Genomic DNA, 15,123 nt, shown 5'->3' on the forward strand with positions numbered 1-15,123 from the left:
GAGGAGGAAGTGAAGACACGTGAGGGAGAACAAGATGGTGACACCAAGGTCAGTGGAAAAGGAGAGGGAGGAGGTGCTCCAAGCATCAGTGCTCAGATTCCTCTGCAAGCCATGGTGAGGACCATGCTGAAACAAACTGTCACCTGGTAATGCATGAAGTCCACGGGGGATGCAGAAATCCACTCACAGCCCATAAGAAAAGTGCTCCTGCTGGAGGAAGTGGATGCTGGAGAAAGCTGTGGTCTAGTAGAAGACCTGGGGGGGGGGGGGGGGGGGGGGGGGGAGAGAGAGAGAGAGAGAGAGCGCCCTTGCTTCCAAACTAGAGCAGCCTATCCTTCAAGGACTGCACCCCATGGACAAGTGACCCATGTCACAACAGTTTTGGCAAGACTGTTTGCCTGTGGGAGGGACCCCATGGCATAGCAGAGGAAAGACTCCTCTCCCTGAGTGAACAGAAGAAGATCTTGAGTGACAAACTGACCAAAACTCCCATGTCCTATCTCCCTGCAGGGTGGGAAGGAGGGAAGGGCTAGCAGGAAAAGAGCTGTTTTAAGGGCTTATTTTACTTCTCATGATCCTCCTCTGACTCTGTTAATAATAAATATACTTTATACCTTTAAATTTAAACCCATCTTGCCCTTAGAGTGTTTTTCTCCCAGTCCTTATCTCAACTCATGAACCCTCTGTTAATTCCTTTTTTTTTTCTTCCCTCCTCTCTACCCAACTTTAAAGACAAGGGTAAGCGAATAACTGTTGCGGGCACCTAGTGTTTGGCCAATGTCAAACCACAACACTCCCTAGCTCGGATTATTGGAATAGATAGGAATGCAGCTTGATGGACATACAATTCAGTGTTAATTAGTTCTTTAGAAATAAAGAATTAAATTCATACAAACTCCTTCCCAAGATGGAGGAATGTCAGAATCAGGATGTGCTTGTCTCCACAGGGCAGATTTCCGTCTTAAATCCACCATTAATGCTTCTTGAAGCAAAAGCTCCTTACTTGCCAATGCTTTGTCCAGCAGAAAGGTTCTCTCTACCATCTCCCTGTTCAGCCTTGAAATCAAAGAGCGTAACTTGGTCCATTTCAACATCATAGAAACAGATCTTGGAATCAATGTTCCCATCCACCTACAAGAAAGGAAAACAAAGGGTGCTGGAGCATGCAGTCAAAAAGAAGAATTAGGTAAGTTTATCCCATATGCTTCATGCCCTCAGCTTTCTTTCTTAGTAATCACATGAGGTCATTCTTACTAAGAAATATCAGAAAATTTCTGGTTTTCTATTCCAACAAGCGAGCCTTAAATTTCTTTGAAATGCTACAAAGCAGCTTTTGTAACTAAAATATTCCTTTTCTGAATTCCAACACAGAACAAAGCCTTAAGAGATCTTAAATAATGCTGGGACACGACACTTCATTATATGACTCAATACACTGCCTGGACCAGGTAGGTTTATTTCTGAGAAGTGATTCTTGCGTCCTCAGTAATCTCGACCCACACCAGCCTATGAACCAATAGAAAAGTCCCAGACAGTGAGCGAAGAGCTGTGCCTCACCCTGCTGACAAGGATGCTGACTTTGCTGCCATTAGCATTGCACTTCACAGACAAAATGTCTCCATGGCCAGGAAGCAGCTTGGATAAACTCTTGCTGTTGCAGTGCACTTTTGCCTCTCTGTGGGAAGGAATAAACTTCAATTATATTGTGGCAAGCAACTGGCAATTTAGCAAGTTATGGGTAAGACTTTTAAGCATATTTCAAAAGCATATTTTGACTATATGACACAACTGCCCCAGTTGTGTCCCACTTCCTCTCCAGAGGATTGCTGCCACTGCCTTTCTTTCAGGACTAAGTTAACAGACACTCTTTCCTCAATGAATCAGCAAGAATAAATGTCAGTGTTTCTACAGGATTCCCAAAACATGGCTATACAGCAAGAACATCTGAACATAATTCTCAATTCAGAGGCCTACTTTTCCTACAGAAATAAGCTGAACAGTACCATGAATTTGGAATAGAGTCCATTCACATAAAAGTTCTGTGTACGGGAAGCACACAGTGCAGCAGAAGTAAAGAAATGTGATTAGCAGGGCACATTTATATATTTTATTATCTCAAAAGGATTTTATTGCTGTTATAGATACAAACCCAGAAATCAGTCAGCAACAAAGAGGACAAATCTCATGAAACGAAAGAATGCAGCAAAAAGTGACAGTAATTTGAAGTGACAGCAATTTAGAGCTATAATACAATCTCATAAAAAAAAAACATGCTTGATTCTATAAAAATAACATTTGCTCTCAGCCAATTACAGTCCCCTGAAATTAAAGTGTCATAATTTGAGAAAGGGTATTTTCAGTACCAAATGCAAAAATTTATCATAGCATGCATGAGTAAATCTATTTTTTCCTCACTATCAAACATCATAATCCAATATTTATGCTAGTTACAACCTGCTCGAATCTAATAACCTTCAAACTGTCCCAGGGGGAATGTGTGTGATCTCAACCCAAGTAGTTTCCAGATGGCAACTAACTAGATTTTAGCATTCCTCTGGTGACAGCATGCAAAGAAGAACAGAATCTGTTTCACTCTTCAGGTTTTTAAGCTTTTCAAAATTATGTTTGTCATCAGCAGCTACATTTTCAAAATGAACGTCATGTCAGTATCTTTTTCACGCTCGTCAGTATGAGAGTACAGCAACCTTTGAACAAAGTCAGGTAAACTCCTTAACCTAAACATGAGAAAGAACAGAGTCTCTACAGTTCTAGGTTCACTTTCTCCATTCACTGCAACAAGTTTCCTGATTTATGAAGAAATACAAGACCTGGCTTTATTTCAGCTCTTTTGAGATTCAAGTCTTGTTCAAGATACTAAAAGAAATGGGACATCCTTAGCTTGATCATCCATAAATTCTCCACACACTTTAAAATGCACTCAAATATCCCTCATGGTATCCTGTTTTTAAAATAATAATCATCATCCTCATCAATCGATGACTTGCCTAATAATTCCATGGTTTCTCCCTTGCTTTGGAAATATGCCATCAGTTCACATAGCTGCATGTATTGTCTCAAGATTCAAAGGGACTGTTGCTTTTCATCATATCAAAAACAGCTAAAGATTCCCCACAAAATACACACTTAACTATAAACTGATTATTTTTAAAGCCTCATTAATACCTGCGTGAGAGATCAAAGATTTTCAAGTGAGCCAGATCAGTTCCCACAGCCAGGAAATTCCCACAGACATCCAGGAGGCATGGATTCCCCTCTGCTTCAGAGAACACGAGCAGCTGTTTAACTGTGCCCTGGGAAGAAATGTGTAACACCAGGTTTGTGTGGCCACAGCCTCACTAGAAGGGACTTATTTTGTCACCAAGTTGAGTCACAAATTGCTGAACTTCTCTGTTAGATGAATCACTCCAAGCAAATAGGAGAAACATACACACACAAATTCAATCTGGGTTTCAGGTATGTACATAACCTCAAAAAAAGTGTAAATTTAAAGGCATCCTTCTGCAATAATTTCCTCTTTAGTAACACAACTTTACCAAGTGAAAGACATACAGAAGTATCAAGTCCCTGAAGGTCCTTAAATATATAGCTGTAAAAACAAATACATTATATTCATGTGATGAATCACACCCATTCTAAAATATAATATTTGCTTCCTAAATAAAATTATGTATCACAGAACTCTGATAATTAGATTGCTCTTTTTGGTTCTCATAGACTAGCAGAGGCTGCAAAGGTTCACACAAAATGTGCAAGTGATATTTTTCATTATCTTGTAAGAATATTCAGTATGATCATCTTCCTGAAAGTAGTATATGTATCTCAACCTGCATGCAATTTAGATTGTCTTAAAGTCTATAAATACTTATTAGTTACACTGCAGTAGCGTTCAGAGTGGCAGACTTTTTAAAGAACACAAAATGTCAAAGACCTTTCTGCTGAAATACTCAAAATATATTTTGAGTATTGCATTATGACAAGGAAGAGTTAATAGATTTAGGAAGATCATGCACATTACTTCTAAGCTCTAACACCAATCTTTGAAAACAACAAGGTCTTTTTATCCCTTCATGGTTTTCTCAGTCCTTACCTGCCAGGTGCGGACCTGGATCCGATACGGCTCCACTGTGTACAGATTTTCTCCGTGAACAGACAGAACTGGAGAGTCACAAAGGAAAGAGCCTGGAACAATCACAACAAAGCCATCATTACAATAAATATGTTCTGTAAAAAGAAAAAAAAAAGTAACTTATAGCACACAATTTCCACTATCTTGCACCAAATCTCTTTTTCAATCTGTCAGTCACTATTGAATCCCAGCTTCTTGGTGTTTTAGCCTTCTTCCATACTGCCACTACATTTTAAAGCTGGGGGTCCCATTATAAACAGGTGTTGGTACACTCTGTCCATGGAAAGAAGTGAGAAAGGAAGGGCAAAGAGTTGATACAGGGAGTGAAAGAAAGAAAAAAAAAGTGCAGTATGAGGTTCTGGTAAGAGAATTCACTTTTCCCTTCAGTGAACTGCTATTGAAGGGGGATAACAGAATCTCTGTCAGAACAGTGGCTCTGCAATAACTTCAGAAGTGGTGTAGACTGTTAGGACCTTGGTGGTAATAAAGCAATGATTCAGCATGGAAAAGTTATAAAATATATCAGTAAATATAGACAAGCAGAAAACACTTAATGATTCTTAAAAGACAAATCCCAAGATTTAGGATGGAATTGATGGAATTCTACACCACTTATTTCTCGAGGCAGAAATATTTAGGGGAGAATTAATAATTTAAAAACCTAATTTACTCTACTTGGCACTGTACAGAGCAATTTACAGGATAACTTCTCTTGAGAGCTGGGACAAAAAGCCTCTTTCCCAGACCCTTTGATTACACTTTCTCTCAAGCAAAGTGGAAAAGCATTCAATAGTCATTGCCATGTCTTATCTGTAAAAGCAACAGGAGCAACAGCTACAAAAGCAGGAAAAAATTGGTCTTCTTGATCAAATCAATGGTGTACTTAAAAAATATAAAAAGAAGTAGTTCTAGCCTCACATGGTGTTTTGTGCAAGGCCCTCTATAATGTAATTTAACTACATCATATAAAAGCTTTCTCTAGCCCTGAGGGTTTTTCCAGTCTAGAAGAAGGTGTCCCGGCCCATGACAGGGGGGCTGGAACAAGATGTGCTTTAAAGTCCCTTCCAACCCAAACCGTTCTTTGATTCTATGCTTACAGTGCATCAGCTACCATGAATGAACGTATAACATTGGAAGAAAAGAAGCATTCAGACGCTGACCAATGTTTTAAGTCCTACCTGCACTTCTGAAGGTATCTCCTGAGCACTCAAAGACAGCCACTTGCTTCCCATTCCAGAATACCACAGCATCCTAAAACAAACAAACAAAACACCAAATAAATATATACTTTTAGTTCCTTTTGGAAGCATGCAGGAATTCATGCAGTAACATGGCAAGAACTCCCCAACAATAGCCATCAGTTACTAGTTCCTCTGGACATTGGGTTGGAAGGCTTTTAGCAGCCCAGAGGTTCTCTGGGTTCTAGTGAGCACCCTAGAGCATTTCCCTGTGAGTCCTTGTTCTATCTTAGAAAAAAACAGCTCCACTGCAGCACCATTGCTACTGTCACAGCAATACCTTCATAACACACTACATTGAATGTTAAAAAAAAAGACTTTTCTTAAAGACTTAGGAAGTTTGGTCTTGATAAATGTAACTAGGCAACTGATTAGGCAAATAAATAACAACAACAAAAAAAACCCCAAACCGATTAACCTGAGTAGCAAAGACTCCACTAGCATTCATGTCAACACGAAGGCTGTGAGTGGTTCCTGTGCTGAAGATCGTCACATTGAAGAGGTTGGGAGACACCTGTACCACGGCCACCTGCTGATGAAAATGGGCCAACATGGCCTGCTCACTGAGGATCACCACAGAGCTGATGTTGTTCACTGCCAGCAGGTTTTTTCGGGACCCCCACTGTACATAATGGGAAGAGAAAAACCACACAATTTCATCTCTAGTCTTGAATTGTCACAGCAGTGTTGCAAGAGAAGTAACATGGGAAAAGACAGAATAAATATTTTCATACATATGCAAAGTCCTACTATCTAAATACAAACTACAGGGAATGACTGGGAAATATGACAGATTCAAACTATTATGCTTGTTATCCAGTGTACTGGTTTAAAAGACATTTGTCTGCCAAGGAAGGCAGGAACCTTCCTGGAATGGAAAGCTGGCCCCCTCCCTCCAAATTATTATAACTTCACAAATACAGGGCTTCCAGGAAAAAATATGGAAAAAGGAATAACAGTTCTTTACTAGAAAATATATATCTATAAAACAGAACAAACCAAAAACAACAAAGAAAAAAATCGTAAGTTTTCCCACCAGTCAAGCAATTTCCCCTTGGTTGCAGATATGACCACAACCAGCGGGGGGCGCCATTGGGCGAGGCAGAGGGTGTACAGTGGCTCCCTCATGGCTCCAGGGGATGCTCCGATGTGAGCCCTGAGCCTCCCCAGGGTTAACGGTGGCCTCAGGAAGACAACAAATGGGAAGCAATTCCTTTGAGAAAACCTAACCCCCAACATTATCCACCCCAATTTTTTTTCCCATACAAGCATGTTACATTGAACTTACACTTTTTAACTATAGACATTCATGCATTATCCTAATTATATACATATATACATGCAGATACGGATACAGGTACAATGTCAGACAGTTCACCCCAAAACAAGGTCCCATTGAGGTATATGTTATGTTTCTGCACCACCTACTAAGTGCAACCACGTCCCTGAGCAAAGACAACCTGACAAATGTCTTTGTCTTTGCTTGAGGCAGAATTCATCCAAGTAAGTCTTTCCTAACATACCTCTCATATGTGCCACTAGAATCTTATCGCCATCTGCGGTACACAGGGGTTCAGATTGGGCAGGGCCACCTTGCTTAGTGGAACATTAGTGTTAACTAACCCTGTAGCCTTTGCTCAGTGCAGATCCCACTGCTTGAAGGTCCTACTTCCTGTTGTCTTCAATGTTGTTTTTAGTAGTCCATTGCACTGCTCAATTTCCCCAGCAGCTGGTGCATGGTAAGGAATGTGGAATGCTCACTAAATACCATGTTCTCTAGCCCAGGTGTTTAATAAAATGTTCTTGAAATGAGTCCCATTGTCTGACTCAATCCTCTCAGTGGTACCATGCTTCCAAAGGACCTGCTTTTCAAGGCCCAGGATGGTGTTCCAGGCAGTAGTGTGAGGCATAGCGTAGGTTTCCAACCATCCAGTGGTGGCTTCTACCATTGTGAGCATGTAGCTCTTGCCCTGGCAGGTTTGAGGCAGTGTGATGTAATCGTTCTGCCCCCCCCATACTTATATTGGACGACCACCTACCATACCATAGGGGCTTCACCTGCTTGGCCTGTTTGATGGCAGTGCACATTTCACTACCATGGATTACCTGGGAGATGCTGTCCACAGTTAGATCCACCTCTCAGTCTCATGCCCCCTTATAGGTAGCACCTCTGCCCTGACAGCCTGAGGCATCATGGTCCCATCGAGCTAGGAACAGCTCTCCCTTGTGTTGCGAGTCCAAATCTATCTGTGACACCTCAATTTTTGCAGCCTGATTCACCTGTTCATTTTCCACCTCCTCATTAGCCTGACATTTGGGGACATGGGCATCCACATGACACACTTTGACAGGTGGCTTCTCCATTCAAATGGCAATGTCTTGCCATTCTTCAGCAAGTCCTGACTGGTTTTCCTCTACACTGCCAGTTGGTCTTTTTCCATCTGTCCACCCACCCCCCTGGAGCATATGTCAATCCCCAAAAGTCAGTATAAAAGTAATTCTTTGGCTACTTCTCTCATTCAGCAATGTCCAAGGCCAACTGGACACCTTTGAGTTGCACAAACTGGCTTGACCTACCTTCTCCTTTGGTACCTTCTGTAACTTGTCACATGGGGCTCCATTTTCAGTTCATTCCTACAATGTGACAGGAATCATTACTGAAAAGAGTGTAGCATGTTTCTTAGTCGGCAGTTGATTGTATGGTGGAGTTTCCTCGGCTTACATCACCTGTTCCTGCTCTTCATCTGTCAGAACAAAATCCTCACCTTGAGGCCAATTCATAATTATTTCCAAGATCCCAGGGTGATCTGGGTTTCCAATACAGGCGCGCTGTGTAATCAAGGCAATCCACTTCACGTAGCATCAGTGGCATGACAGGTAGAGGGAACCTTTCATTTTAACATCTACCAGTCAGCGCTGGCAGTCAGGGTACCAGAAGTTGTGCCTCTGTCCCAATCATCTCTGAGGCAATCTGAACTCCTTCACAGGCTAACAGGATCTCCTCTCTTGGAGTGTAGTTGGCTTTGGACCCCTTGTAACTTTGGCTTCAGAATCCCAGTGGCTGGCCCAGAGTCTCCCCAGGCACCTTCTGCCAAAGGCTCCAGGACAAGCCATGGCTCCTGGCTGCAGAGTAGAGCACATTCTTCACCTCTGGTCCCATGCTGACTGGGCCAAGGGCAACTGCATGAGCGATTTCCTGCTTGATCTGGGCAAAGGCTTGCTGCTGTTCAGGGCCCCAGTGGAAATTGTTCTTCTTGCAGGTTACCGGGTAAAGAGGGCTCACTAACTGACTGTACCCCAGGATGTGAACTCTGCAGAAACTTATGCCACCTAGGAAAGCTTGTGTTTCCTTCTTGCTGGTCAGCGGAGACATTGCTGTGATCTTGTTGATGACCTCGGTGGGTATCACGCTGTCCATCTTGTTACTTCATCCCTAGGAACTGGATCTCTCAAGCAGGTCCTTTGACCTTAGTCTTTTGGATGACAAAATCAGCTTTCAGGAGAATCTGGATGATCTTTTCTCCTTTCTCAAAGAATTCTGCTGCCTTGCTCCCACACGTGATGATGTCATCAATGTATTGCAGATGTTCAGGAGTCTCATCCTTCTCCAGTGCAGCCTGGATCAGTCCATGGCAGATGATGGGGCTGTGTTTCCACCTCTGGGGCAGTCAGTTCCAGGTGTACTGCACACCCCTCCAGGTGAAGACAAACTGAGGCCTGCCCTCTGCTGCCAGAGAAATGAAGAAAAATGCTTTAGCAATGTCAATAGTGGTGTACCACTTTGCTGCCTTGGACTCCAGCTCATACTGGAGCTCCAGCATGACCAGCACAGCAACACTCAGTGATGGTGTAACTTCATTCATGCCATGATAGTCCACTGTCAATCTCCATTCTCCATCAGACTTCCACACAGGCCTAATGAAGCCAAAGCGCAAGTGGGCCTTGCTGAACACTCCTTGGCTCTCCAGCTCATGGATCATCTTGTGAATGGGGATCATGGCATCTTGATTTTTTGATACTGCCGGTGATGCACTGTTGAGGTGGCAATCGGTACTTGCTTTTCTTCTACCTTCAAAAGTCCTAACCACAGAAGAATTTTCTGAGTCCAGGCAAGGTGTTTAGCCACTTTGTTCTTTCCGTCTCCACAGCAGCAATTCCAAAAGCCCATCAATGTCCTCTTCGGTCTTTAAAGTATCTGTTCTTAATGTAGTCAATGCCCAAAATACGTGGGTTATCTGGGTCAGTTACAGTGGGGTGCTTCAGCCAGTCCTTCCCAGTCAAGCTCACTTCAGCTTCCAACAACCTCAGCTCTTGAGAACCCCCTGTAACATCAGAAATGGAGACTGTTTCTGACCCCACACATCCTGGTGGCATTAATATACATTGAGCACCAGCGAGCACCAGTGTCAACTAAAGCCTTGTACTCTTGTGGGTTTCGCGTGCCAGGCCATCATATCCACACAGTCCAGTAGACATAGTGGTCCCCTGGTGCCCCTACCTGGCTAGAGGCAGGACCCCTCTAATACTAGTTCTTGTGAATACATATGGGAGGTACCTTCCAGCGGGTCAGATACTTGCCCATGGGAAATTGGCACTGCACTCACTCTCACTGACTTCCCTTTTCTTTTCTCCTTCAGTTCTTGTATTCAGGGTGCCAGGACACAGGTAGGTTTCCTGTGCCACCATCTCATGTCTTCTTCATGGCTGAGTAGGAAATATCTTAAGTCAGTTTGTGAGGCATACCCGCTCTCTCTGTCTGGAGGGCGCCTGACTATGACTTCAAGGACTCTGATTTGCACTGGTGCTACAGATAAACATCTCTCCCTGAGTTTTTTATTATCATCCTTGAGACTCTCAACCAATGTCTCTACAGCAGAGATGTGGGTCTGCATCAGGCCTTGGACCCTACTCTCGTAATTCCTAAATTTGCTTGCTACAGAGCCCATTGTCTCTTGGTTGCCCCTGAGATGCGTGTTTGGCATTAAACTGGAGTATTCAGATGGCCCCTGATGTGCCAGACTCCACCACATTTGCACTGTGCACCTGACCTCGTTAGGGTCATTATCCTGTTGTCCAGGCATTGGATCCTTCCTCCATGGTCTTGCATGGCTTTTTATGATGGTGCTCCTGCAGTCTGTCCCTGTGAACAAACCTTACATTTGCTAGAAGCCACTCCCAGAAAGAAAGGGGTCCTGACTCCCTCACGAACGCCTGCTCAATGGCCACACCCTGGGCCAAGGGTCCCAAAAGTCTTGCTTTGGTACCATCAAGTTGCATGCCTGTACATGTAAAGTCCCAAACTTGAATCAACCAAGCCAAAAAAGCCTCGCCCCCTAATCACGTAATGTCTTTTCACAGACTGCAGAGACTGTCAAGCAACAGGGACTCAGTGACGATCTCAGGCTCCTCTGCTGGCTTTGAGGGCCCTGGTTCTGCATCATCATGAGCTGGGCACACCAATTGGCTTATCCTTCCTCATTGCAAAGGGCCGACTGCTGCTGCTGGCTGTGGCTGCCCCTGTGGTTTAGCTGGAACCTGGACATTTGTAACATCAGTTTGTTTCACTACTGTGCTATCCACCTTTCCCTCTGACTGCAGTGGTTTTGCTGGGCAGTGTCCCCGACCTCTGTGGCAGGTTTTGAGGCAGCTACACAAGGTAACCTCACTCTGTCTCTGAATGGTGAATGGACCTCACTGAATAAAAACATTAAAAAAAAATATCTTTAACTTCTAAGGGAAATTTAACTCTTCAGAAGCTGTTGTTGTAGGCCCAAAGAAGTGGGTGAAGGGTTGGGAGAAAACTCCCTCCTGTGTTGCTTCCTCTCAATAGGTAGCATTATTAAGGAAACCCCAAAGATACAGACTTCATGTGTGATAGTTATATAGCCTTGTGCCTACATTTCAGAAGAAGTTTACGAGCACTGAATTCCTCACCTTATTGAACCATTCTACAAACAGGGTAACAGCTACAATGGTCTTAGTTATAGGACCCATGTTTGAATAAATGACCTGCAAACAGGAAAAACATAGCCATGATCATATGCCTACTAAACCAGGGTAGGCTAGACCACACGGTGCTGCCCAACAAGGTTTCTACATCCAGTACACAAATGGGTTACTCAAGAATTAGTATTCTCTTTTCACCCTTTCCTCTCAATGCCCTTGAGCCCCACATTGATCACCAATTAATGTCCTGGTTTAAAAGAGATGTGTTTGCCAAGGAAGGCAGGAACCTTCCTGGAATGGAAAGCTGGCCCCCTCCCTCCAAATTATTATAACTTCAAAAATACAGAGCTTCCAAGAAAAAAATATAGGAAAAGGAATAACAGTTCTTTACTAGGAAAAAAACCCCAAAAAACCAGAACAAACAAAAAACAATAAAAAAGCCCAATGACCAATTTCCCCTTTGGTGTAGTTACGGGGGCTGCAGGGGATGTGCTATTTTTGGACAGTGCTCCATATCCTGTTACCTGGAAAAGGCTTGAATGGGAAAGCTGACACAATCACCTGTATCTATTAGGAGATGTATGAGATACTTACGACACACTTTATTTCCTATATCCTGGATCTTTCGTTACTGAAGCTTGTTAATAAAACACTTGGATTCTCCATTTTCACAGCACTTCTGTTTTAACTTTGTAAGTAGGATGGTATTACAGACCCTCACTCTTACACCAACACAGAGCAAGCAATTACCATTGCTTTTAAAATACTTTCCACTCTTATGAGAAAACAGAATAATAGCAAATATAAAATTACTTTCTCTTGAAAGTCACCAGATATATTTGATTTTCTTTCCTTATAAAAATAATGGGGATTGTTCTCACATATGAAGCACAGCAACAGATTGATGTAAAGTATAACAGAAACACCCAAAAATTGAAAAAACCTAATAATATGGTATAAAACCCAACAACCAAAGATGTTGGAGAACCTAAAGCACATGCTTTGCCTTTTTAGCAGAATGCTAAAAAAGCTGTTCATTAATATAAAACTTTTTAAATTTAAATTTATGATTGTTACACTTACCATTTCTCTTTTGTGCATATCAAAATGCTATTAGGCATTTTGACAATGATTAACCTCATTGTGACAAAATATTCCAAATAAATAAAAATGCTGCATCCCGACATTTAACAGACAAGATGTTAAAATATATAGCATTCCTTTCTAGATGGCACATCTCACCAAAGAATATTTGGTTGTAAATATATATTTTTATTTTTACAACTACCAGTGAGATGAAACTTTACACTGAGAAAGAGACAAATAGAAAAAAAAAATATTAACTAATAAAATCATTCATTTAGTTAGATTTTTTTTGCCTTTTTAATAAATTAAAGTAAAATTGACATTCCTGATAATCCTTTTTTTCCCAGAAAATAATTTCAGGGAGCTGAATCCAAAGGTTTTGCTAGCAAGCCATATGATGGAGAAACTAGCTACAAACAGGGAGTATTTCGGCCCATTCAATTTTAAAAGTTACTTGATTCTCAGGGGTTTTCCTCCTACTTCTGAAGGAGGACCAGCCTCTGCTGGAACACATACCCATATGATAGAGATCACGTTCACTGGTTTCACAAAGATGGTCTTTTCATCTAAGGTTGTGAAGTCCACTAACATTCAAGGAGGCTCTTTCCTTTTTTTACCTTTATCTGAGTGACATTTCCTTCAAGTTCTGTAGATGCCTGGAACTTCCACTTCTCCTTGCCCTCCGAAGCCCATATGCTCTGATGAGATCCTGCTGCTTTCTTCCACATTGCTACTCTCCCCTTGCTAGTTCCAGCTGCCAAGATACCTGCCATTCACAAACATTTCAGGCATTTCATCTTGGGCTTCAGAAAAACAAATCCACATTACACAATGTAACAGGCAGCAAGCTCTTGTTCTTGGGTACTGAGAAGCCACTTTCTAGCACCAGCATTTGTCTCCTCACTGCAAATCAACATCCTAGTCCTGTACTGGAGAACTTTTCTGAAGAACCAATGGGAGAAGTTCCACATGGTAAGGTGCATCTTCTAAGCTACCAGATGAAGTGATTTTTTAAATGCATCAGAAATTACTTCATTTTAAACTTTTCTTAGAATATAGAACTATTGAATATCCTGAGCTGGAAGAATCCCCAAGGGTCATCCAATCCAGCTCCTGGCCCTGCACAGGACAGTCCCAGGAATCCCAATATGTGCCTGAGAGTGTTGTCCAAACACTTCTTTACCTCTGGCAGCCTTGGGGTTATCCCCACTTCCTGCTCAGTGCCTGACCACCCTCTGGGGGGAGAAACTTTTGATATGCAGTCTAACCCTCCCTGGCTGGACACAGCTACAGCTGCTCCCTTGGGTCCTGTCACTGCTCACAAAAACCAGAGGTCGGATCCGCCCCTCATGAGGAAGCTGCTCCATACATGCATCCCCCAGTCTCAGCCATTCCTCCAATGGCTTGTGTTTATTTTTAAATAGCTAGTTTTGTAGTCACTTTGGGCAACCAACCACTGAAAACCACTGCAGCAGATATCAGCTGTGCCTACACTAGCCAACGAGGTAGTGCCCAGGAGCAGGTCTGTAGAAAGGATCTGTTGTAAGGACCAAGCATATACACAAAACATGTCACTAAGCTCTATTTTGCATTAGCTGTAGTGCAGGCTTGTAGACTGAAATGCCCAAAACATGTTGGAGTTCATTAGGTGCACTCCAGGGGTACTCGTGTCAGAGGGAATCCAGTTCATATGCCACAAGACAGCTCCACAGTGAGTCTAAGTGTAGTTGAGTATGGAATTATTTCCCTGCACCTTTCAAGGCATATTTCCGATCCAAACTAAAATCTTCAGCATCACATACTACCACTGAGATCCTCAGTCACAAGACAAACATACTGAAATTATTACAGGGCATGGAAGGCTGAGCTTTGACAAGGTTTGGCACCAGAGATCACAGCTGCCACGTTATTTCTCACCTTTAGCACTGCAGTAAGAGACACAGTTAATACATTCTCCCCCCTCAAAGCCAAATTGCATATCTAGGGAGAGCACATAGTTCTCATCTTGATCCAAATCCCAGAACCTAAGGCACACAAAACAAGAGTGTTAAAAATGCTTTTCATTCCAAGTGTCTTGCCAAACCCAGTCAATAGGATGCTGTACACGGCATTAACTTACTATTTCCACAATACCTAGATCATTTAATTTTTAAAATTAAATTGTCAGAAGCTGCCTGGGGAGTGTGAATTTCTTAACAATCTCCTCCTTTTCCTTTGAGTTTTTAATCTGCAGCATGTTTTGGGATATTCTCCTATGAAGAAAGAAGTCAGAAGCAAGTGCAGCTTTAAAAAAAATGAAAGAAGTGAGGGCCAGTTGCAATTTTCTTCCTCCCTAATTATGCTTGTCCTCTATTTTAAGAATATTCCTGGGTTAGTCAGTAGTCCTTTGGATTCCAGATTTATTTTCTACAACTAAATACTGCCATGAAGCTATTCCTTCTTGATACTTGGTCTTTATTGCAGTCTCACAAAATGAACAAATGATTCTGTCTGATAGTAGCAGACAGAGGCTCAACAAAGGGAAATACTGATATTAATGGAACACTCCCACCCTCCCAAAGGTTAGAAGAACAGGTGGAGCAAGTCATAGTAAAGACAAGGTAGAAAAGATTGCAAAAAAGGTAAAACTACAGAACACAGTGACATAACAGTATGGCAAAGCAACATACTTTGAAGGATTAGGGAAATAAGTAATTGAAATACTTG

At 42.3% G+C, this 15,123-nt stretch overlaps 1 protein-coding gene across 3 annotated transcripts in view; it reads right to left on the bottom strand.

Annotated features, from left to right (window-relative positions):
• Positions 1 to 15,123, bottom strand: part of IFT140 (intraflagellar transport 140) — an 85,230-nt gene that overhangs the window by 52,012 nt on the left and 18,095 nt on the right. For 2 of the 3 annotated variants that reach the window (XM_077186677.1, XM_077186679.1), the window contains exons 8-16: positions 14,335 to 14,441; positions 13,035 to 13,183; positions 11,320 to 11,394; positions 5,804 to 6,007; positions 5,326 to 5,398; positions 4,109 to 4,200; positions 3,184 to 3,311; positions 1,558 to 1,675; positions 1,004 to 1,131 (exon numbers count right to left, since the gene is read on the bottom strand). In XM_077186677.1, coding sequence (XP_077042792.1) covers positions 1,004 to 1,131; positions 1,558 to 1,675; positions 3,184 to 3,311; positions 4,109 to 4,200; positions 5,326 to 5,398; positions 5,804 to 6,007; positions 11,320 to 11,394; positions 13,035 to 13,183; positions 14,335 to 14,441 — 1,074 coding nt within the window. The remainder of the gene's footprint in view (positions 1 to 1,003; positions 1,132 to 1,557; positions 1,676 to 3,183; positions 3,312 to 4,108; positions 4,201 to 5,325; positions 5,399 to 5,803; positions 6,008 to 11,319; positions 11,395 to 13,034; positions 13,184 to 14,334; positions 14,442 to 15,123) is intronic. The other variant, XM_077186678.1, reaches the window with a different exon arrangement.

Source organism: Agelaius phoeniceus, chromosome 16 (genome assembly GCF_051311805.1).
Source record: "Agelaius phoeniceus isolate bAgePho1 chromosome 16, bAgePho1.hap1, whole genome shotgun sequence".
Classification (NCBI taxonomy): Eukaryota; Metazoa; Chordata; class Aves; order Passeriformes; family Icteridae; genus Agelaius; species Agelaius phoeniceus.